This window comes from Lynx rufus, unplaced genomic scaffold (assembly GCF_022079265.1).
Source record: "Lynx rufus isolate CCGP_SWC_20201006 ecotype Redwood Valley unplaced genomic scaffold, mLynRuf1.p SCAF_4, whole genome shotgun sequence".
Lineage (NCBI taxonomy): Eukaryota > Metazoa > Chordata > Mammalia > Carnivora > Felidae > Lynx > Lynx rufus.
Genome location: NW_025814856.1, coordinates 10,108,581 through 10,124,985, shown reverse-complemented (window position 1 = coordinate 10,124,985; position 16,405 = coordinate 10,108,581). Strand labels below are relative to the sequence as shown.

The 16,405-nt window shown below is 43.5% G+C and overlaps 1 protein-coding gene across 1 annotated transcript; it reads left to right on the top strand.

The window, feature by feature from the left end:
* The first annotated feature begins 1,398 nt into the window (after positions 1–1,398).
* LOC124524779 (olfactory receptor-like protein OLF4) lies at positions 1,399–16,014 on the top strand. The gene is made up of 2 exons (XM_047097179.1): positions 1,399–1,603; positions 15,069–16,014. The coding sequence occupies exon 2, from the start codon at positions 15,082–15,084 to the stop codon at positions 16,012–16,014; it is 933 nt and encodes a 310-aa protein (XP_046953135.1). The 5' UTR covers positions 1,399–1,603; positions 15,069–15,081.
* The last annotated feature ends 391 nt before the right edge of the window (positions 16,015–16,405 follow it).

Below are 16,405 nucleotides of genomic sequence, written 5' to 3'. Positions count from 1 at the left end.
TCCTCCAAATTACATGCAACGATGATTTTTTGTATAGGAGATCTCTAAAACTACCTACATCTGTCTCTAACACAGGATCACACCCTTGCTAACCAAAGAGTGGTACACGGACTGGAACTTGCACATAAACGACAAGTGAGAGCTTGTCAAAAACGCAGAAGCTCTGGGCCACCCGGGAACTATCACTCAGATGCGGCATTTGCAGCAGGATCCGTGTGGATTCATTAACATTTGTAGACCATGTGAGGCTGGAGAAGGGCTGGTCTGGAACAGGTTTTCTCACTTGGTGCACCAGACCTTTGGGACAGCTTAAGTCTATTTTTGGAGGCTGCTTCTTGTGGACGAGGTGTTTAGCAGCATCCCTTCAGACGTCACCAGACATCCCCGGGGGAAAATTCATTTCTGGTCGAGAACCACTGCCCCCAAGCTTGAGAACCAGAAGCATCCGACAGAATCCCACTCAAGGCCCACATCCTCGAGCACTGACTTCGGGCAGGTCACTAGATGCCGCCGAGCACATTCCCGCCTGGAGAATGGAGTTTAGAAATGGAGTTTCTCAGGGACGACACGTTCACAGAACATTGAATTAAACATTCCCTGTAAATGCTCGATACAGGTGATGGCATGTGCAAAGACCTAAGTATACCTCTTATAATCAACAAGGCCTTTATAAGTGGGACTAAGTGACAGCTTTTAGCTTGAGATAAAGTAAGAAAGTCCTAATTGCAATGGCAAACGTATCTTGAACCGTAGATACGTAGTGCCCAAGGTTTATTATCAGAAGAACCGAGTTCTCCACCTCATTTAAGAGAAGAGTAAACACGTCTGGAGATAGCTGGGTCCCCACCGCAAGTCAATGCTTTGAAGATAAAGAGACCTAGTCCAGGCAGGATCCCTCAGTCTCAGACCTGGAGGAAACCGTAACTGGGAGCTGAGATAAGGTGCTGGGAGATTTACTCACCAGGAGGGAGGAAAGCTGAAGGAAAAGGAGTAAAAAAAAAACAAAAACAAAAACAAGCCCATCCAACTGGATTCCCTACTTTTTTTTTAATGTTTAGTTTTGAGAGACAGACACTGAGAGTGGGGAAGGAGCAGAGAGAGAGGGAGACACAGAATCTGAAGCAGGCTCCAGACTCCAAGCTGCCAGCACAGACCCAAAGCAGGGCTCGAACTCACAAACCACAAGACCATGACCTGAGCTGAAGTCTGACGCCCAACCGACTGAGCCACCCTGGTGTCCCTGAGGATTCACTACTTCTAAACTGGTCTCTTGGGAACATGGTTCATTAGAGAAATTTCCTATGTGTGCAAAAGTGTTCCACTTGGGAACTGTGCTGGAGTAAGAAGAGGGAACATATACCTAATGAGCAGACAACAGGGAGCTGTAAATATCTCCTGGTCTCCTGTCTGTCAGCCCGTGCAACCTTGCACAGGAAGGGGCAAGCTTTTCTGTTTGTTCTGAATCCTCGTTCTGGCTGAGGACTGATGCTTCACTGCCTCCTGCTGTCTCGGGTGAGGGCAGAGCTTTAGTCCCTATCATCTGCTATCCAGGGAGGCATTCAGGCTTCCACAAGGAGACCTTCCCGTCAGACACCCCAGCCAGGTGAGTCCAACAGCGCAGTGGACCGTGGGTGAGAGGGTCAGAGAGAATGGAAGCCAAGATCATTAGCTGTCACCACTTGAGAGCCAATCCAACGTAGCCCAGAGCAAGTGGTCACTGTGTTTGTTTGCTTAATTAAGTAATTCATGTATTTATTCAGTGGCTGTGTCAGTTTCAGAGGGAGTGCCATTCACACTCTTGAAGAGCTTTCTTATTCTTTTTCATTCAATTGCTATTATGGGCATGCTAGAAAAACTATGTTGAGATTGTTAAATTCAATGTGTGGTTCTAATCAGGTGTAATTTTGTCCCCCGGGGGACATTGATCAATGTCTGGAGACACTTTGTCTGTCACGCTGGAGAGGGGTGCACAGAGGTCAGGGATGCTCTGAACATCTTACAGGGCACAGGACGCTCCCCTACACAGGGCAGGCTCTGGGCAGGATGGGTGCAGAGACTGGGAAGCTCCTGGTTAAAGAATGTCAGTATCTGTAATACAGCTGCTTTCAGGTTCTGCCTTCCACCTTGTAACACTTACCCTTAGGCCAACAAATTCAGAATAACCCTTTGGCTCCTTTTTGAAAGTTTCAACCACAAACAATGTAACAGCCCTGTAAGTTTTTTTCCAGACTGCTGGGTGAAGGAGACAGTTCTTGTTATTTTCCTAAATCTTGTTATTTTCCTAAACTATCCCTCAGTTTCAGCCAGGGTCATATGTTTGATGACCGTCTGGTTGGTTTTATTATTATTATATGCCCATAGGTTTCTCTCTCTGTCTCTCTCTCTCTCTTTTTAAAACACTATCAGCATTTCAAATGATTTCCTGAGATCATTGTTTCTCAATTGGTTTTTGCAACATATTTTGATCATAAAATTTTTAAATTTTATTTAAATAAATCTATCTTCTTACTTCTGAGATTATGGCTTTATTTAGTGGGTTTGCTCATCTTGAATGTTATATGTAGTTTCCTTGATGTTCTGCTATGTTGTATGGCTACACTTACACTGGGGTCATAATCCCTCTGAATTTTCGTGAAGTGTCTGAGGAGGGGACCAGTTGCATATTCTTCCAGATAGATATCCATTGCTGCCAGCACTGGTTTAGATATTCATTTATTCTAGCTGTTATATACCAATTCAACCTTTTCCAACTAAACGGAAATTAAACCTTGTGAACAAAGAAGGTGAAATCCCTTCACTAGCGTATGTTTCTGTGTAGCATCATGGACAGAGAACAATAATATAAATATACGGATGGCATCATGCGGTCAAGCATAATCATATGAAACAAGTTTTGGTACAAAACTGGACTGTCGTGATGTCGGGAGCATTTACAGAGCATGGTCTGGGGAAGCCTCTGTCTACTGGCTGACATACAGAATGAGGATTCGAGGTGCCCTTGGGTTTGTGAAAAAGAGACCCAATACCCAGAGTCCAAGAGTATCAATGAAAGGACATCACATAGGGAAGGGAGATGAGCGCCTGGGTGGCTCAGTGGGTTAAGAGACCTCTTCTTGGTTTCGGCTCAGCTCAGATCTCACCGTTCGTGAGGTCCAGCGCCATGTTGGGCTCTGTGCTGATGGCATGGAGCCTGCTTGGGACTCTCTCTGTCCCTCCCCTGCTTGTGTGCTTGCTCTCTCTCTCTCTCTCCCTCCTCCCCTGCTTGTGCTCTCTCCCTCTCTCCCTCCCCTGCTTGTGCTCTCTCTCTCAAAGAAATAAACATTAAAAAGTGAAAGGGATAACAGGGCTGCCCTCACCTGCTGTCAGCCCCCATGAAGAGGAATTGCCCAAGTAATGATGTGAGAGGCACGTGAAAGCGAAGTCTTCCGTGGTTGACCTTGTAACTGCGCACCTTGCAGCCAATCGTGTGTGCTTCCTTTTGTGAAGTGTTGGCTTATCCCTTCGCTCATTTTTTCCCTTGGCCCCGCCATATGTAAGGTGTTTGACATTAGGAAGATTTCAGCACTTTCATCTTTGGGGGGACGTAAATGTGTTCTCACGTGGTTTTTGCTGGGCATCGGGGGAGGTGGTCGGGTGCAAAGCTTCCAGAAGCGAGGGAGGTTGCTGTTCGTCACAATCCCTCAGGGACCCCCTGAGCTTACTGGATCCTTGCTCTGCTGTCCAGACTCTGGGTCTTGTCTAGCAAGGGATGATTATAATGCGAGTGAGGCTAATGTCAGGGAGGAGACCAGAGCCCCAAGTAAGGGTCCTTGTTCTGCTTTCATTAGGATCAGGAGGCTTACAGGCTTGATGGGTGTGCACAGGGACGATGGAACCGTCCATATTAACTCATGGGCGTGGGGGAAGTGGGGCTTTGAAGACGTGTGGTGTTAGGGGTTTGGGTCAATGCAAAACAAATCCTGGGGCAGAAGGTTGTTTACAGCAGACATGAGGAGCCACCTCTGTTTACCTGAACTGGCCTAGGGGCAAGCCAGACAAAGCAGGCTACCTTAGGGTCTACAAGGCACCTTTCTTTTGCTAATTAGCTCCCCTCGGGGCAACTTCCCCTTGCTGAGGTCTATGGCCCTGTTTACCCATTTACCTAATTTTAGTCCTTCCTTCCTGGGAAAGCAGCTTTCTGCTATTGTATTCAGTTGGGGGGCGTTTCAGTCCTGAATACCTAATCTTTTCCCCTCATTTTGGATGCTTCTATGCAGAGATTTCCCATTCCTATACTTTTGTCCTGTGGTGGGGACCTGTGCCCTGTTTGCCTAATGTTGGATGCCTTCATCCTGTGTCTCTTTATGCCTTGTTAACGCATCTGTGCAAGCTCAGGGAATTCCTAAGCTTATTCCCCACAGTTGCCCCCTTTTGTTTTTCTTGGTTCTTCTAGTTTCGTGTTCCAGGACCGTCATGATGAGCTCCTGGTCCTTCGTTTGTTGTAGGAAGGCTTGGAGGGTGATTCCGCAAAGACACAAAAAGAGCCTCAGTGGAAGCATTCCGCTTCCCAGAGTTATCCAGAATTTGAGATGAGTGTTGGCTGTAAGTGAGAAAGGATTTAGGTCGCGCCACATTGCCCAGGAATCAGCCCGTTCATTTTTAAGCTGATCTTCTGCATATTGTAGCTGTCGGCACAATGTCACATCTAGATTTTCTATATTGTTAGAGTTGTAGGGAGAGAAGACACTGCAAAAGTGTGTCTGGACAGCATCCCAAGCTTGGGAGTGATTATAAGGAATGCCAGCCATGCAAATATGCTGGTAGTTAGGGTCGCAGGACAGTTTAGAGCGGAGGGACAAGGCCTCCTGTCTTTTCCAATAAATTCCACTGACGCCTGAAGGGCTTCGAGGCGGGCCAGAACTTGTTTATCAATGGAAGTCTGGCTTATAAATTCTTTCGTAGTGTTGACCGTAAATTTATTAAGGACACGGGCTGTCTGGATAGTACGGTGCAGGCTGAGTCCAGCTACAGTGGCAGAAGCGATAATGCCTGCTGCTGCTAGGATGCCCGTGATTAACAGGCCAACACATCATTTCTGCCTTGCAGCTGAGTGCCAGTGTTGAACAAGCTTGGAAAGAGCTCCTAGTCCCGATGGATGCGTATAGGGCTGAGAGCTATTAACAGGAAGCCAGGCCGAGATGCGCTTAAGTGCTAATAAAGAGGAGATGTTTAATTGGGTGATATTATCATTATTTACGCAGGACACAAGCCAGCCCTGGGAGGTAGAGATATTATAATTATTTTCTAGTTGTTTGATCTGTAAAGTGGAGGTAGCAAAGAGAAGGTAGGAAGAAGGGATACAAATAGTGGCCCCTGCAAATTGATGGTTGTGCGGGGAGGCCCAAGTTATGTTGATATGTCAATTTACATAAATTTCACCTTGGCTAACAGTATGAATGAAGAAGGGAAGGCCTACCTTCCAAAGGTTAACAAGCCCAGGTCCTTTTAACTTCCTTTTATGTGCAGAAATTATAGGGCCAGACAAGCCTCTGTCTTTCAAAACAATATTCTCCCTACTAGGCTGGCCAAAAGGTACGGTCTTATTACAGTATTTTGTTTCACGATGTCCTCTAGGACCCCTGTCAATAATAGTTCAATTGCCCCAGCGAAGATTATGCTGTTTCTCCATAACAGGTTGTCCAGGGAGAATGTTCCAGGGATGGTCTGAATATTTGAGAGTAGAGCAAGCTAGAACATTAGGAGTGTGAGATATGTTTGTTTGTTTTTTTTGAGGTATATGAAGCTTGTGGCTGAGAAGGAGGTAAAATTGTCTGGCCTTGTAGAGGTTTTGAGCTGTACATATAAAAGCCAGCTGATTTTTAGTTGGAGACAAGCAGATAAGTTGCTAAGTTTAGTAACACACACAGGAGGTGCTGGAGGAAGCCACCATTGAGGTCTTGGCATAGAAAGCCAATGGTCTTGTCCCGTTTGGAAGGGCGGGTTAAGATTGGCTCCTCCCAGGAACTCAGTGTCATAATGGCCAATAGGAATATCCCAGTCCAGAAGTGTTAGGCTGTCAAATATAGGTGGGTTAAAGAGATGAGCCCAATATGAATACTGAGGTTGGCTTGGACAAATGAGAGCAAGGAGGGGAATCAGGGTTACACATATCAAATTCCTGTTAGTGATGGAAATCGTGGCCATCAGATGTGAATCAGGGTATATGCAATGTAATTTTCTTGTAAGAGGATGACGGTAGACAGACGTTTAAGGCTTCCCCATGTTCTATCAGGGGCAGGGATTTGTGTTTGTGGAGTGGCTTCAGGATGGGGAGTCCACCAAGAGGCTTCTTCCATCTTGAAGAAGGGGGACAGGGGCTGCTCATTCAGAATCATTCTCTGGATGCCCTGGCTCATGGGAAGATATCCCGGGTGTCTCCATCATGCCACGGTAAGCCTTCAGCAACCGAGAGGGAATCCACAGAAGTCCAGAATCTGAAAGTACGCAGGCATATCCTCGACCGCAGGTGAGAAGTTGAGTGGGCCCAGTCCGTGTGGGCCCCCGTTCGGGGGGTTTACGTAGCGCCATAGGGTGAGAGGGTTTATCTGGTTTTGAAGAATGTCACTCAGCTGTAGTCAGTCCTTGAGGATTAAGATTTAAAAAGTGAAGAGTAATCATAGCATGATCAAGAAGGAGCTGAGGTTGTCATGCAGACTGATGAGGTTTTTTGGGGTGCTAGTGGGGTTCGTGGGGTCTGGAGCCGACGACCAAGAAGGAATTCTCGAAGACGTCTTTTGTGCCAAGAGGTGATTTATTGAGGCATGGGGACAGGACCCGCGGGCAGGAAGAGCTGCCCAGGGACCCTGAGGAGAGACTGGTTTTGCACTATGGAGCTGGGGGAGGTAAGGTCCAGGGGGAGTTCCCAGTGAGATTTTCATATGCTAAAGACAACTCCCAGGTTACTGGAGGCCTAGCTAGTGTCAAGTGAAGGTAGTTCTTCCCTCTAGCAAAGCAGTAAGACAGCAAGGAGTTCCTGGAGAAACGTTTTACTCTGCCAGCCTCACGTATTTGTCAGTGGGCTGCAGGGTGTAAGGAAATGGAGTTCTGTTAGCCATTTCCTTCTGCCTCTGTTTCCCCCATCACTGTGGAGAGGTGATGGAGACTCAGGTCCTGCTGGACTGCGATCTCCATCAGTTCACCCTCTGTTTGCCCCTTTCCTTTGTTCTTGGGCAGCGGGAGTGCCCAAGGAATATCACACACATCCCACCTGGTTGGGAGGGGATGTTTGCGGACGGTCAGCTTGCCTTAGGCTCCCTCATCACAGACAGCCAGGGGCCTCTCCCCCTTTTGGTTTGTGTAACATGCTTTTCGAGTGTATGATGTGCTCATTTTACAATTGCTTGGCCTTGTGGATTATAAGGAATGGCTAATTCTAACCAAGTCTTCAGTAAAACAACTTAAAAGGGCACGTTGTCCTTTTTTTCCCCCTTTTAGTTAAAATTTTATTTATTTATTTATTTATTTATTTATTTATTTATTTATCTATTTATTTATTTATGTGGATCCTGAGAAACTTAACAGAAGACCATGGGGGAGGGGAAGGGGGAAAAAAAACTTACAGAGAGGGAGGGAGGCAAACCATAAGAGACTCTTAAATACTGAGAACAAACTGAGGGTTGATGGGGCGTGGGGGAGAGGGGAAAGTGGGTGACGGGCATTGAGGAGGGCACCTGTTGGGATGAGCACTGAGTGTTGTATGGAAACCAATTATAATCATAATAAAACATTTTTATTTATTTAATTTGCAATAAATATGCAAATTATTTCTTTAATTTATAAGACAATAAGTTATATTTAATAAAAATTATTTATTTATTTATAAAATATAAATATATATTTATTTATAAATAAACATGTTTATGTATTTGTTTATTACCTTCAACAAACACGTATTTTCATTTTTTAATCTTTCTTACATATCTCTTACTTTTTACTATACGAAGTTACTTATTTCCATCAGCCTTAATAGCATTTAGCAGAATTTTAACTCTTAGAAACCTTTCGTCTCCATTGAAAATTAAATAGTAACCAACTGTGAATTGTCTGTTACATCAGAAAGTTTTTAGGTGGCCGACTTATGAATCCATTAAGCATAATGCGTGTTTTTTAATGGATTTACCTGTTCTTCGTTTTTTTTGTCTTTGCCATAAGAAGTCGGAAGCATAAACCGTGTTTAGTAAGCAATGTTTTAGCGTTCTGTTTGATGTGGAAGAGGCCTAAATGTCCGATGAACTTAATTCAATTTATCCTTTGAGCAAAACGCTAAAGTTTTAGGTTCCCAAAGACCCTGAAAGCTATTTTAACAATTACCCATGAAAACTGTGAGACAAAGTTAACTATTACTGTAAGTCGTCCTTTTGCTAACAAATTGGAACAGAGATCACAGGAGCTTATTTGGCCTTCAGTAAGCCTCAGTAGAATAAAGTTTTACTATTTAATTTTAATAATTTAAAAGACATGTCTATCTTAATTACATTTTATCTGCGTGTCCCCCCAGCCGCCCCTCCCCCCTCCCCCAAGGACACCGGAATAGCAGTGTCAAAGTTCTGCATAGCGGGAGCCACGCAAGCAGCATGAAACTCTTGGGCACAGACAGCATACTGGGCTGGGGTCAAAATGATGCTCATAAGAGAGCCCCAGTCCCAGGCACCCATGGAATAAGTACCCCAAGTATTTTCCAAAATGTCGATTGTAATAGGGCTGTGATGGACATACAGCTGAACTGATTTTTGCAATTCTTTTGCTACTGGAAAGAGCAGGCCTCCATGGACCTATTGCCCACTTTGCCTGACAGCGGGAAACCGCTGGAACTTACCCGCCTTACTGGCTTCCTTAAAGTACTTTCACATTGGGGTGAGGACTTTATCAGAACCGGTCGGTGAGGTTTTTAGAGGCTCCGTATCTTCCCACCCTTTTGGGAGAGGAGGAGTATCTTTTGGCTGCAAAGGCACCGAAGGCACAGGTTGACTATGAAAAGTTCAGGTTTTTCCTCTATTTGGGGTAATTTTACATCTTTAATCTTTCTTTTAAATTATTTTTTTAATGTTTATTTGTTTTGAAGGAGAGAGAGAGAGACAGAGCATGAGCGGGGGAAGGACAGAGAGAGAGGGAGACACAGAACCCGAAGCAGGCCCCAGGCTCTGAGCTGTCAGCACAGAGCCTGATGTGGGGCTCGAACTCATGAGCCTTGAGATCATGAACTGAGCTGAAGTCAGACCCTTCACTGACTGAGCCACCCAGGAGCCCCTGGGTAAGTTTACATCTTTATCTACATCCTCTGAACTCAAGGGCAGTATGGACAATGGGCTAAGTGAGGATTACCTTTGGGGGACATTAACCCCCTCAGAATGCCCAGCTTTAAATGTTTTCCCTACTTGTTCCCAAATATCAAGTCCTTGGGACTTAACAAGTACATTGTTTTGGGAACCAAGGGCAGTGTTGCTGGGTAATCATTAGATATTTAAGGAGTGCTTTCTGATTGAGGATAGTGTCGGCCACCTTTCCCAATGATTACAAAATACGAATGTATTGTTCCTGTTTTGGGGAGAGGGAGTTTCCTATAATAAATCTCCCAAAAGTTCCGCAGCAGCAAATCGTAATATAGTTTCGCTTTATCTCTTACCTTGTCAGGAAGAGACTGTAACCCCATGCATTTTTCTTGGAGCTCTTTGGTCGTTCCTCGGGTCCTGCAGTCCTTGAGTTGCACCGCCTCCTGGCCACCCCGGGTTCTAGCCACATCAGCCTATAGTCCTCTTGACTCTGATCATGTCGGGGTCACCATCTGTCAGAGACTCTGGGTCTGGAGTTCTCTCTTGTCCAGCAAGAGAGTGGATGCAGGGTTAAAATCTAAGAGAGGCTAATGTCTGGGAGGAGACAAGAGCCCCGAGTAAAGGTCCTTGCTCCATTTTTATTAGGATCAGAAGGTTTACAAGTATGACAGATGTGCAATAAACCATCAACATTAACTCAGGTGTGTGAGGGAAAGGGGGCTTTGAAGATATCCTGGCACTGGGCAAGTGGTTGTTTACAGCAGACATGAGGCACCACCTCTGTTTCCCTAAACTTGCCTAGGGCACAAGACAGAGCATGCTACCTTGGGGTCAATAAGGCACCTTTCTTTTGCTAATTAGCTTCCCTTGGGGCAACTTCCCCTTGCTGAGGTCCATAGCCCTGCTTACCTGTTGACCTATTTGGGTCCTTCCTTCCTGGGAAAGCAGCTTTCTGCTATTGTACTAAATGGGGGGGGGGCATTACCGCCCTGAATATCTAACCTTTTCCCCTCATTTTGGATGCTTCCATCCTGAGATTTCCTATTCCTATACTTTTGTCCTATACTGGGGACCTTTGCCCTGTTTACCTAATGTTGGATGCCTTCATCCTGTGGCTTTCTCTTTCTTTATGCCTTGTTAACTCATCGGTGCAAGCTCAGGGAATTCCTAAGCTTATTCTCCACACTCTGCCTCATCCATTTCATTCACCATCCCTATGTCTTTCCACGTATTAAACAAATGTATGTATGCATATATGTGTATATATATGTGTATACATACATACATTTGTTTAATATGTTTAATACATATGTTTAATATGTATATATATATATATGTCTTCAATCTAGTTTATTTTTTAAAGTTTTTTCAATTTAATTTTTTATTTTTTTAAATTTACATCCAAATTAGTTAGCATATAGTACAACAACGATTTCAGGAGTAGATTCCTTAGTGCCCCTTACCCATTTAGCCCATCCCCCTCCCACAACCCCTGCAATAACCCTCAGTTTGTTCTCCATATTTATGAGTCCCTTCTGTTTTGCCCCCTCCCTGTTTTTATATTATTTTTGTTTCTATTCCCTATATTCATCTGTTTTGTCTCTTAAAGTCCTCATATGAGTGAAGTCATATGATTTTTGTCTTTGTCTGACTGACTAGTTTCATTTAGCATAATACCCTCCAGTTCCATCCACGTAGTTGCAAATGGCAAGATTTCATTCTTTTTGATTGCCGAGTAATACTCCATTGTATATCTACATACCACATCTTCTTTATCCATTCATCCATCGATGGCCATTTGGGCTCTTTCCATACTTTGGCTATTGTTGATAGTGCTGCTATAAACATGGGGGTGCATGTGTCCCTTCAAAACAGCACACCTGTATCCCTAGTAGATAAATGCCTAGTGGTGCAATTGCTGGGTCGTAGGGTAGTTCTAGTTTTAGTTTTTTGAGTAATCTGCATACTGTTTTCCAGAGTGGCTGCACCAGCTTGCGTTGCCACCAATAATGCAAAAGAAATCCTCTCTCTCTGCATCCTCGCCAACATCTGTTATTGCCTGAGTTGTTAATGTTAGCCACCCTGACAGGTGTGAGGTGGTATCTCATTGTGGTTTTGATTTGTATTTCCCTGATGATGAGTGATGTGGAGCATTTTTTCATGTGTCGGTTGGCCATCTGGATGTCTTCCTTGGAGAAGTGTCTATTCGTGTCTTTTGCCCATGTCTTCACTGGATTATTTGTTTCTTGGGTGTTGAGTTTGATAAGTTCTTTATAGAATTTGGATACTAGCCCTTTCTCTGATATGTCATTTGCAAATATCTTGTCCCATTCTGTCGGTTGCCTTTTAGTTTTGCTGATCGTTTCCTTCGCTGTGCAGAAGCTTTTTGTTTTGATGAGGTAGGTCCCAGTTCATTTTTGCTTTTGTTTCCCTTGCCTCCAGAGTCGTGTTCAGTAAGAAGTTGCTGTGGCCAAGATCAAAGAGGTTTTTGCCTGCTTTCTCCTCGAGGATTTTGATGGCTTCCTGTCTTCTATTTAGGTCTTTCATCCATGTTAACTTTATTTTTGTGTCTGGTGTAAGAAAGTGGTCCAGGTTCATTCTTCTGCAAATTGCTGTCCAGTTTTCCCAGCACCACTTGCTGAAGACACTGTCTTTATTCTGTTGGATATTCTTTCCTGCTTTGTCAAAGATTAGTTGCCCATAGGTTTGTGGGTCCATTTCTGGGTTCTCTATTCTGTTCCATTGATCTGAGTGTCTGTTCTTGTGCCAGTACCATACTGTCTTGATGATTACAGCTTTGTAGTATAGCTTGAAGTCTGGGATTGTCATGCCTCCTGCTTTGGTTTTCTTTTTCAAGATAGCCTTGGTAATTCAGGGTCTTCTCTTGTTCCATATAAATTTCAGGATTATTTGTTCTAGCTCTGTGAAGAATTCTGGTGTTACATTGATAGTGATTGCATTGAATATGTAGATTGCTTTGGGTAGTATCGATATTTTAACAACATTTGTTCTTCCTATCCAGGAGCATGGAGTCTTTTTCCATGTTTTTGTGTCTTCTTCAATTTCTTTCATAAGCTTTCTATAGTTTTCAGTGTACAGATTTTTCACCTCTTTGTTTAGATTTATTCCTAGGTAGTTTATGGTTTTTTGTGCAACTGTAAATGGGATCAATTCCTTGATTTCTCTTTCTGTCGCTTCATTGTTGGTGTATAGGAATGCAATCGATTTCTGTGCATTGATTTTATATCCTGCAGCTTTGCCAAATTCATGAATCAGTTCTAGCAGTTTTGGTGGAATCTTTTGGGTTTTCCATATAGAGTATCACGTCATCTGCGAAGAGTGAAAGTTTGATCTCCTCCTGGCCGATTTGGATGCCTTTTATTTCTTTGTGTTGTCTGATCGCAGAGGCTAAGACTTCTGATACTAAGTTGAATAACAGTGGCGAGAGTGGACATCCCTGTCTTGTTCCTGACCTTAGGGGGAAAGCTCTCAGTTTTTCCCCACTGAGGATGATATTAGCGTTGGGTGGTTCATATATAGCTTTTATGATCTTGAGGTATGCTCCTTCTATCCCTACTTTCTTGAGGGTTTTTATCAAGAAAGGATGCTGTATTTTGTCAAATGCTTTCTCTGCATCTAATGAGAGAATCATATGGTTCTTGTCCTTTCTTTTATTGATGTGATGAATCACGTTAATTGTTTTGTAGATATTGAACCAGCCCTGCACCCCAGGTATAAATCCAGCTTGGTCGTGGTGAATAATTTTTTTAATATATTGTTGGATCCAGTTGGCTAATATCTTGTTGAGGATTTTTGCATCCATGTTCATCAGGGAAATTCGTCTCTAGTTCTCCTTTTCAGTGGGGTCTCTGTCTGGTTTTGGAATCAAGGTAATGTTGGCTTCATAGAAAGAGTTTGGAAGTTTTCCTTCCATTTCTATTTTTTTTTTTTTTGGAACAGTTTCAAGAGAATAGGTGTTAACTCTTCCTTAAATATTTGGTAGAATTTGCCTGGAAAGCCATCTGGCCCTGGACTCTTGTTTTTTGGCAGAATTTTTATTACTAATTCGATTTCCTTACTGGTTATGGGTCTGTTCAAATTTTCTATTTCTTCCTGTTTCAGTTTTGGTAGTGTATATGTTTCTAGGAATTTGTCCATTTCTTCCACATTACCTATTTTATTGGCATATAATTGCTTATAATATTCTCTTATTATTGTTTTTATTTCTGTTGTGTTGGTTGTGATGTCTCCTCTTTCATTCTTGATTTTATTTATTTGGGTCCTTTCCTTTTTCTTCTTGATCAAACTGGCTAGAGGTTTATCAGTTTTGTTAATTATTTCACAGAACCAGCTTCTGGTTTCATTGATCTGTTCTACTGTTTTTTTGGTTTCGATAGCATTAATTTCTGCTCTAATCTTTATTATTTCCTGTGTTCTGCTGGTTTTGGGTTTTATTTGCTGTTCTTTTTCCAGCTCCTTAAGGCATAAGGTTAGGTTGTGTATCTGAGATCTTTCTTCCTTCTTTAGGAAGGCCTGGATTGCTATATATTTTCCTCTTATGACGGCCTTTGCTGCATCCCAGACATAGCATATGCATATATTTAAGTTTGTGAAATACACAACAGGAGATGGCCATCCCAACATGGAGCTTCAACTTCATTTGTTCATGGGAGGCTTAAGAATTAAAATTTCCAGGAGCCATTTCTACATTTTTCAGGGGAAATTTCGCTGATCTGGTCTATTTGGGTTGTATCCATTCCCAGCATAACCTGGATGGCATGGGCAGTAAGACGGGGATTACACAACCCAGAAGACCACGGTGTCCTGTGTGTTTGTGTGTTTGTGTGACTTGTAGAGGGTGAGCAGTCCTCACAACAGGGGCCAGGACTCCTAATCTCAAGGTGACACAATACAGGGGCCAGAACTCAGTCAAGAGCAGGCACCAAGATGGAGATCTGTCAGTTCATGGGATGTCTTTGCAGCACGATGAATACAGAGGGAGAGGTAGTGTGGACAAGAACGGCCCTGTGCCCTGAGGTCACAGTTGTAGCAGAGAGACTACTTCCGTCATCACATGTGTGACAGCATCTGTCCTCAGTGTCCCCCAGACTCATTCCCCTTACAGCGCTGGCTTTGCTTTTTGACTTGAACATTTGAAACAAGTACCTTCCTCAGGGCCTCTGCACCGACCTGCATTCTGTCTGCTGGGCACGCATTTCCCCCATAATCCCACATCTACCTCTCTTTCGTATCAAGGTCTGTGTTCCAATATCACCTTGTTGCAGAATATGCCCAAATACCCACAAAAATAGAATGCCCTATTTGCTCTGCTTTATGCCTGTTTTTCTTTTCTTCATGTGCTATGCACATATGCACCCCTCACCATCTAAAAAGTTATACAATTCTCTTATATGCTTATATTTTTTCTCTATCATTGTAGGACTTTTTTTCTTTAACACGTTATGCTCATTCCTTAGATAGTGCCTGACACATGGTCAGCACTCAGTGTATATTCCTGAAATTCTTGAAGAACTTCTTAGTAAAACTATAAAATATGATTCCTTAGGAAAGAAGCTGATTGAAAAAAAAAACACACAGAACATATCAGATATGTCCGACTGCATTCCTGAAGGGGACCATATCCACATACAACATATTAAAATGAATTTCTGCACTCCAAACTATAAAAGTAGATTTCAATCTGTGAGTAATGAAAGTTTGTGTGAAATGTACTCACATTATTTCCTTCTTTCCAAGAAGCCACCTCCACCACATGGAACTGAGCAACAAAACACGAATTTCAGAATTTCTTCTCCTGGGATTTTCAGAGAGACCAGAACTGCAGCCCCTCATATTTGGGCTTTTCCTCTCCATGTACCTGATCACTGTGTTTGGAAACCTGCTCATAATTTTGGCCATCAGCACAGACCCCAACCTCCACACACCCATGTACTTCTTCCTCGCCAACCTGTCCTTCGTAGATATTTGCTTCACCTCCACCACGATTCCGAAGATGCTGGTGAACGTCCAGACTCAGAGCAAAGTCATAACTTATGAGGACTGCATCACACAGATTTATTTTCTCATTCTCTTTGCTGTACTGGACGTCTTCCTCCTGAGTGTGATGGCCTATGACCGGTTTGTGGCCATCTGTCACCCCCTGCACTACATGGTCATCATGAACCCCCGGCTCTGTGGGCTGCTGGTTCTGGTGTCCTGGATCATGTGTGTCCTGAATTCCCTGTTACAAAGTTTAATGATGTTGCGTCTGTCCTTCTGTACACACTTGCATATCCCCCACTTTTTCTGTGAACTCAATGAGATGCTCCAGCTTGCCTGTTCTGACACCTTTCTTAATAATGTGGTGATGTATCTTGCAGCTGTCCTGCTGGGTGGTGGTCCTTTTGCTGGGATCCTTTACTCTTATTCCAAGATAGTGTCCTCTATACGTGGGATTGCATCAGCTAAGGGCAAGTATAAAACGTTTTCCACCTGTGCATCTCACCTGTCGGTCGTGTGTTTATTTTACTGTACGATGCTCGGCGTGTACCTCAGCTCTGCTGCTACCCAGAGCTCCCACTCAAGTGCCACAGCCTCAGTGATGTACACGGTGGTCACGCCCATGCTGAACCCCTTCATCTACAGCCTGAGGAACAAAGACATAAAGAGTGCTCTGAAAAGAATTTTTTGGGTTCAAGTGATGTAATGGCCAACTGTCTTGGGGTTGGAGACATGTGCATGATTGCAGGGCAGAGCCTCAGACCCAAGAACTGCTCTTCCTTGAATAGACTTTGGCAGGAGAATCTGCTCCTTCTGTTTTTCTCCTGGAATTTCCACTTGTTTGCTTTCAACTTCTCTATACATTTAAGGAACTCACTTTATCAAGCTTCTTCTCTGTCTGACATACAGTTTCCCCTTTGTCCATTTTCATACATCCCCAGTGTTTTCCCCAGCCTTAGAACACAAATGCCTGGAAATTTCTGTATCTAATGGGACAAGTTGGATATCTTAAAATAAATTTTTTTTCAAATGACTTATCCCACGAGAAGTAAATCTCCCCTAGATTTTCCAAGAACATAATCATGAGTTATAGTCTT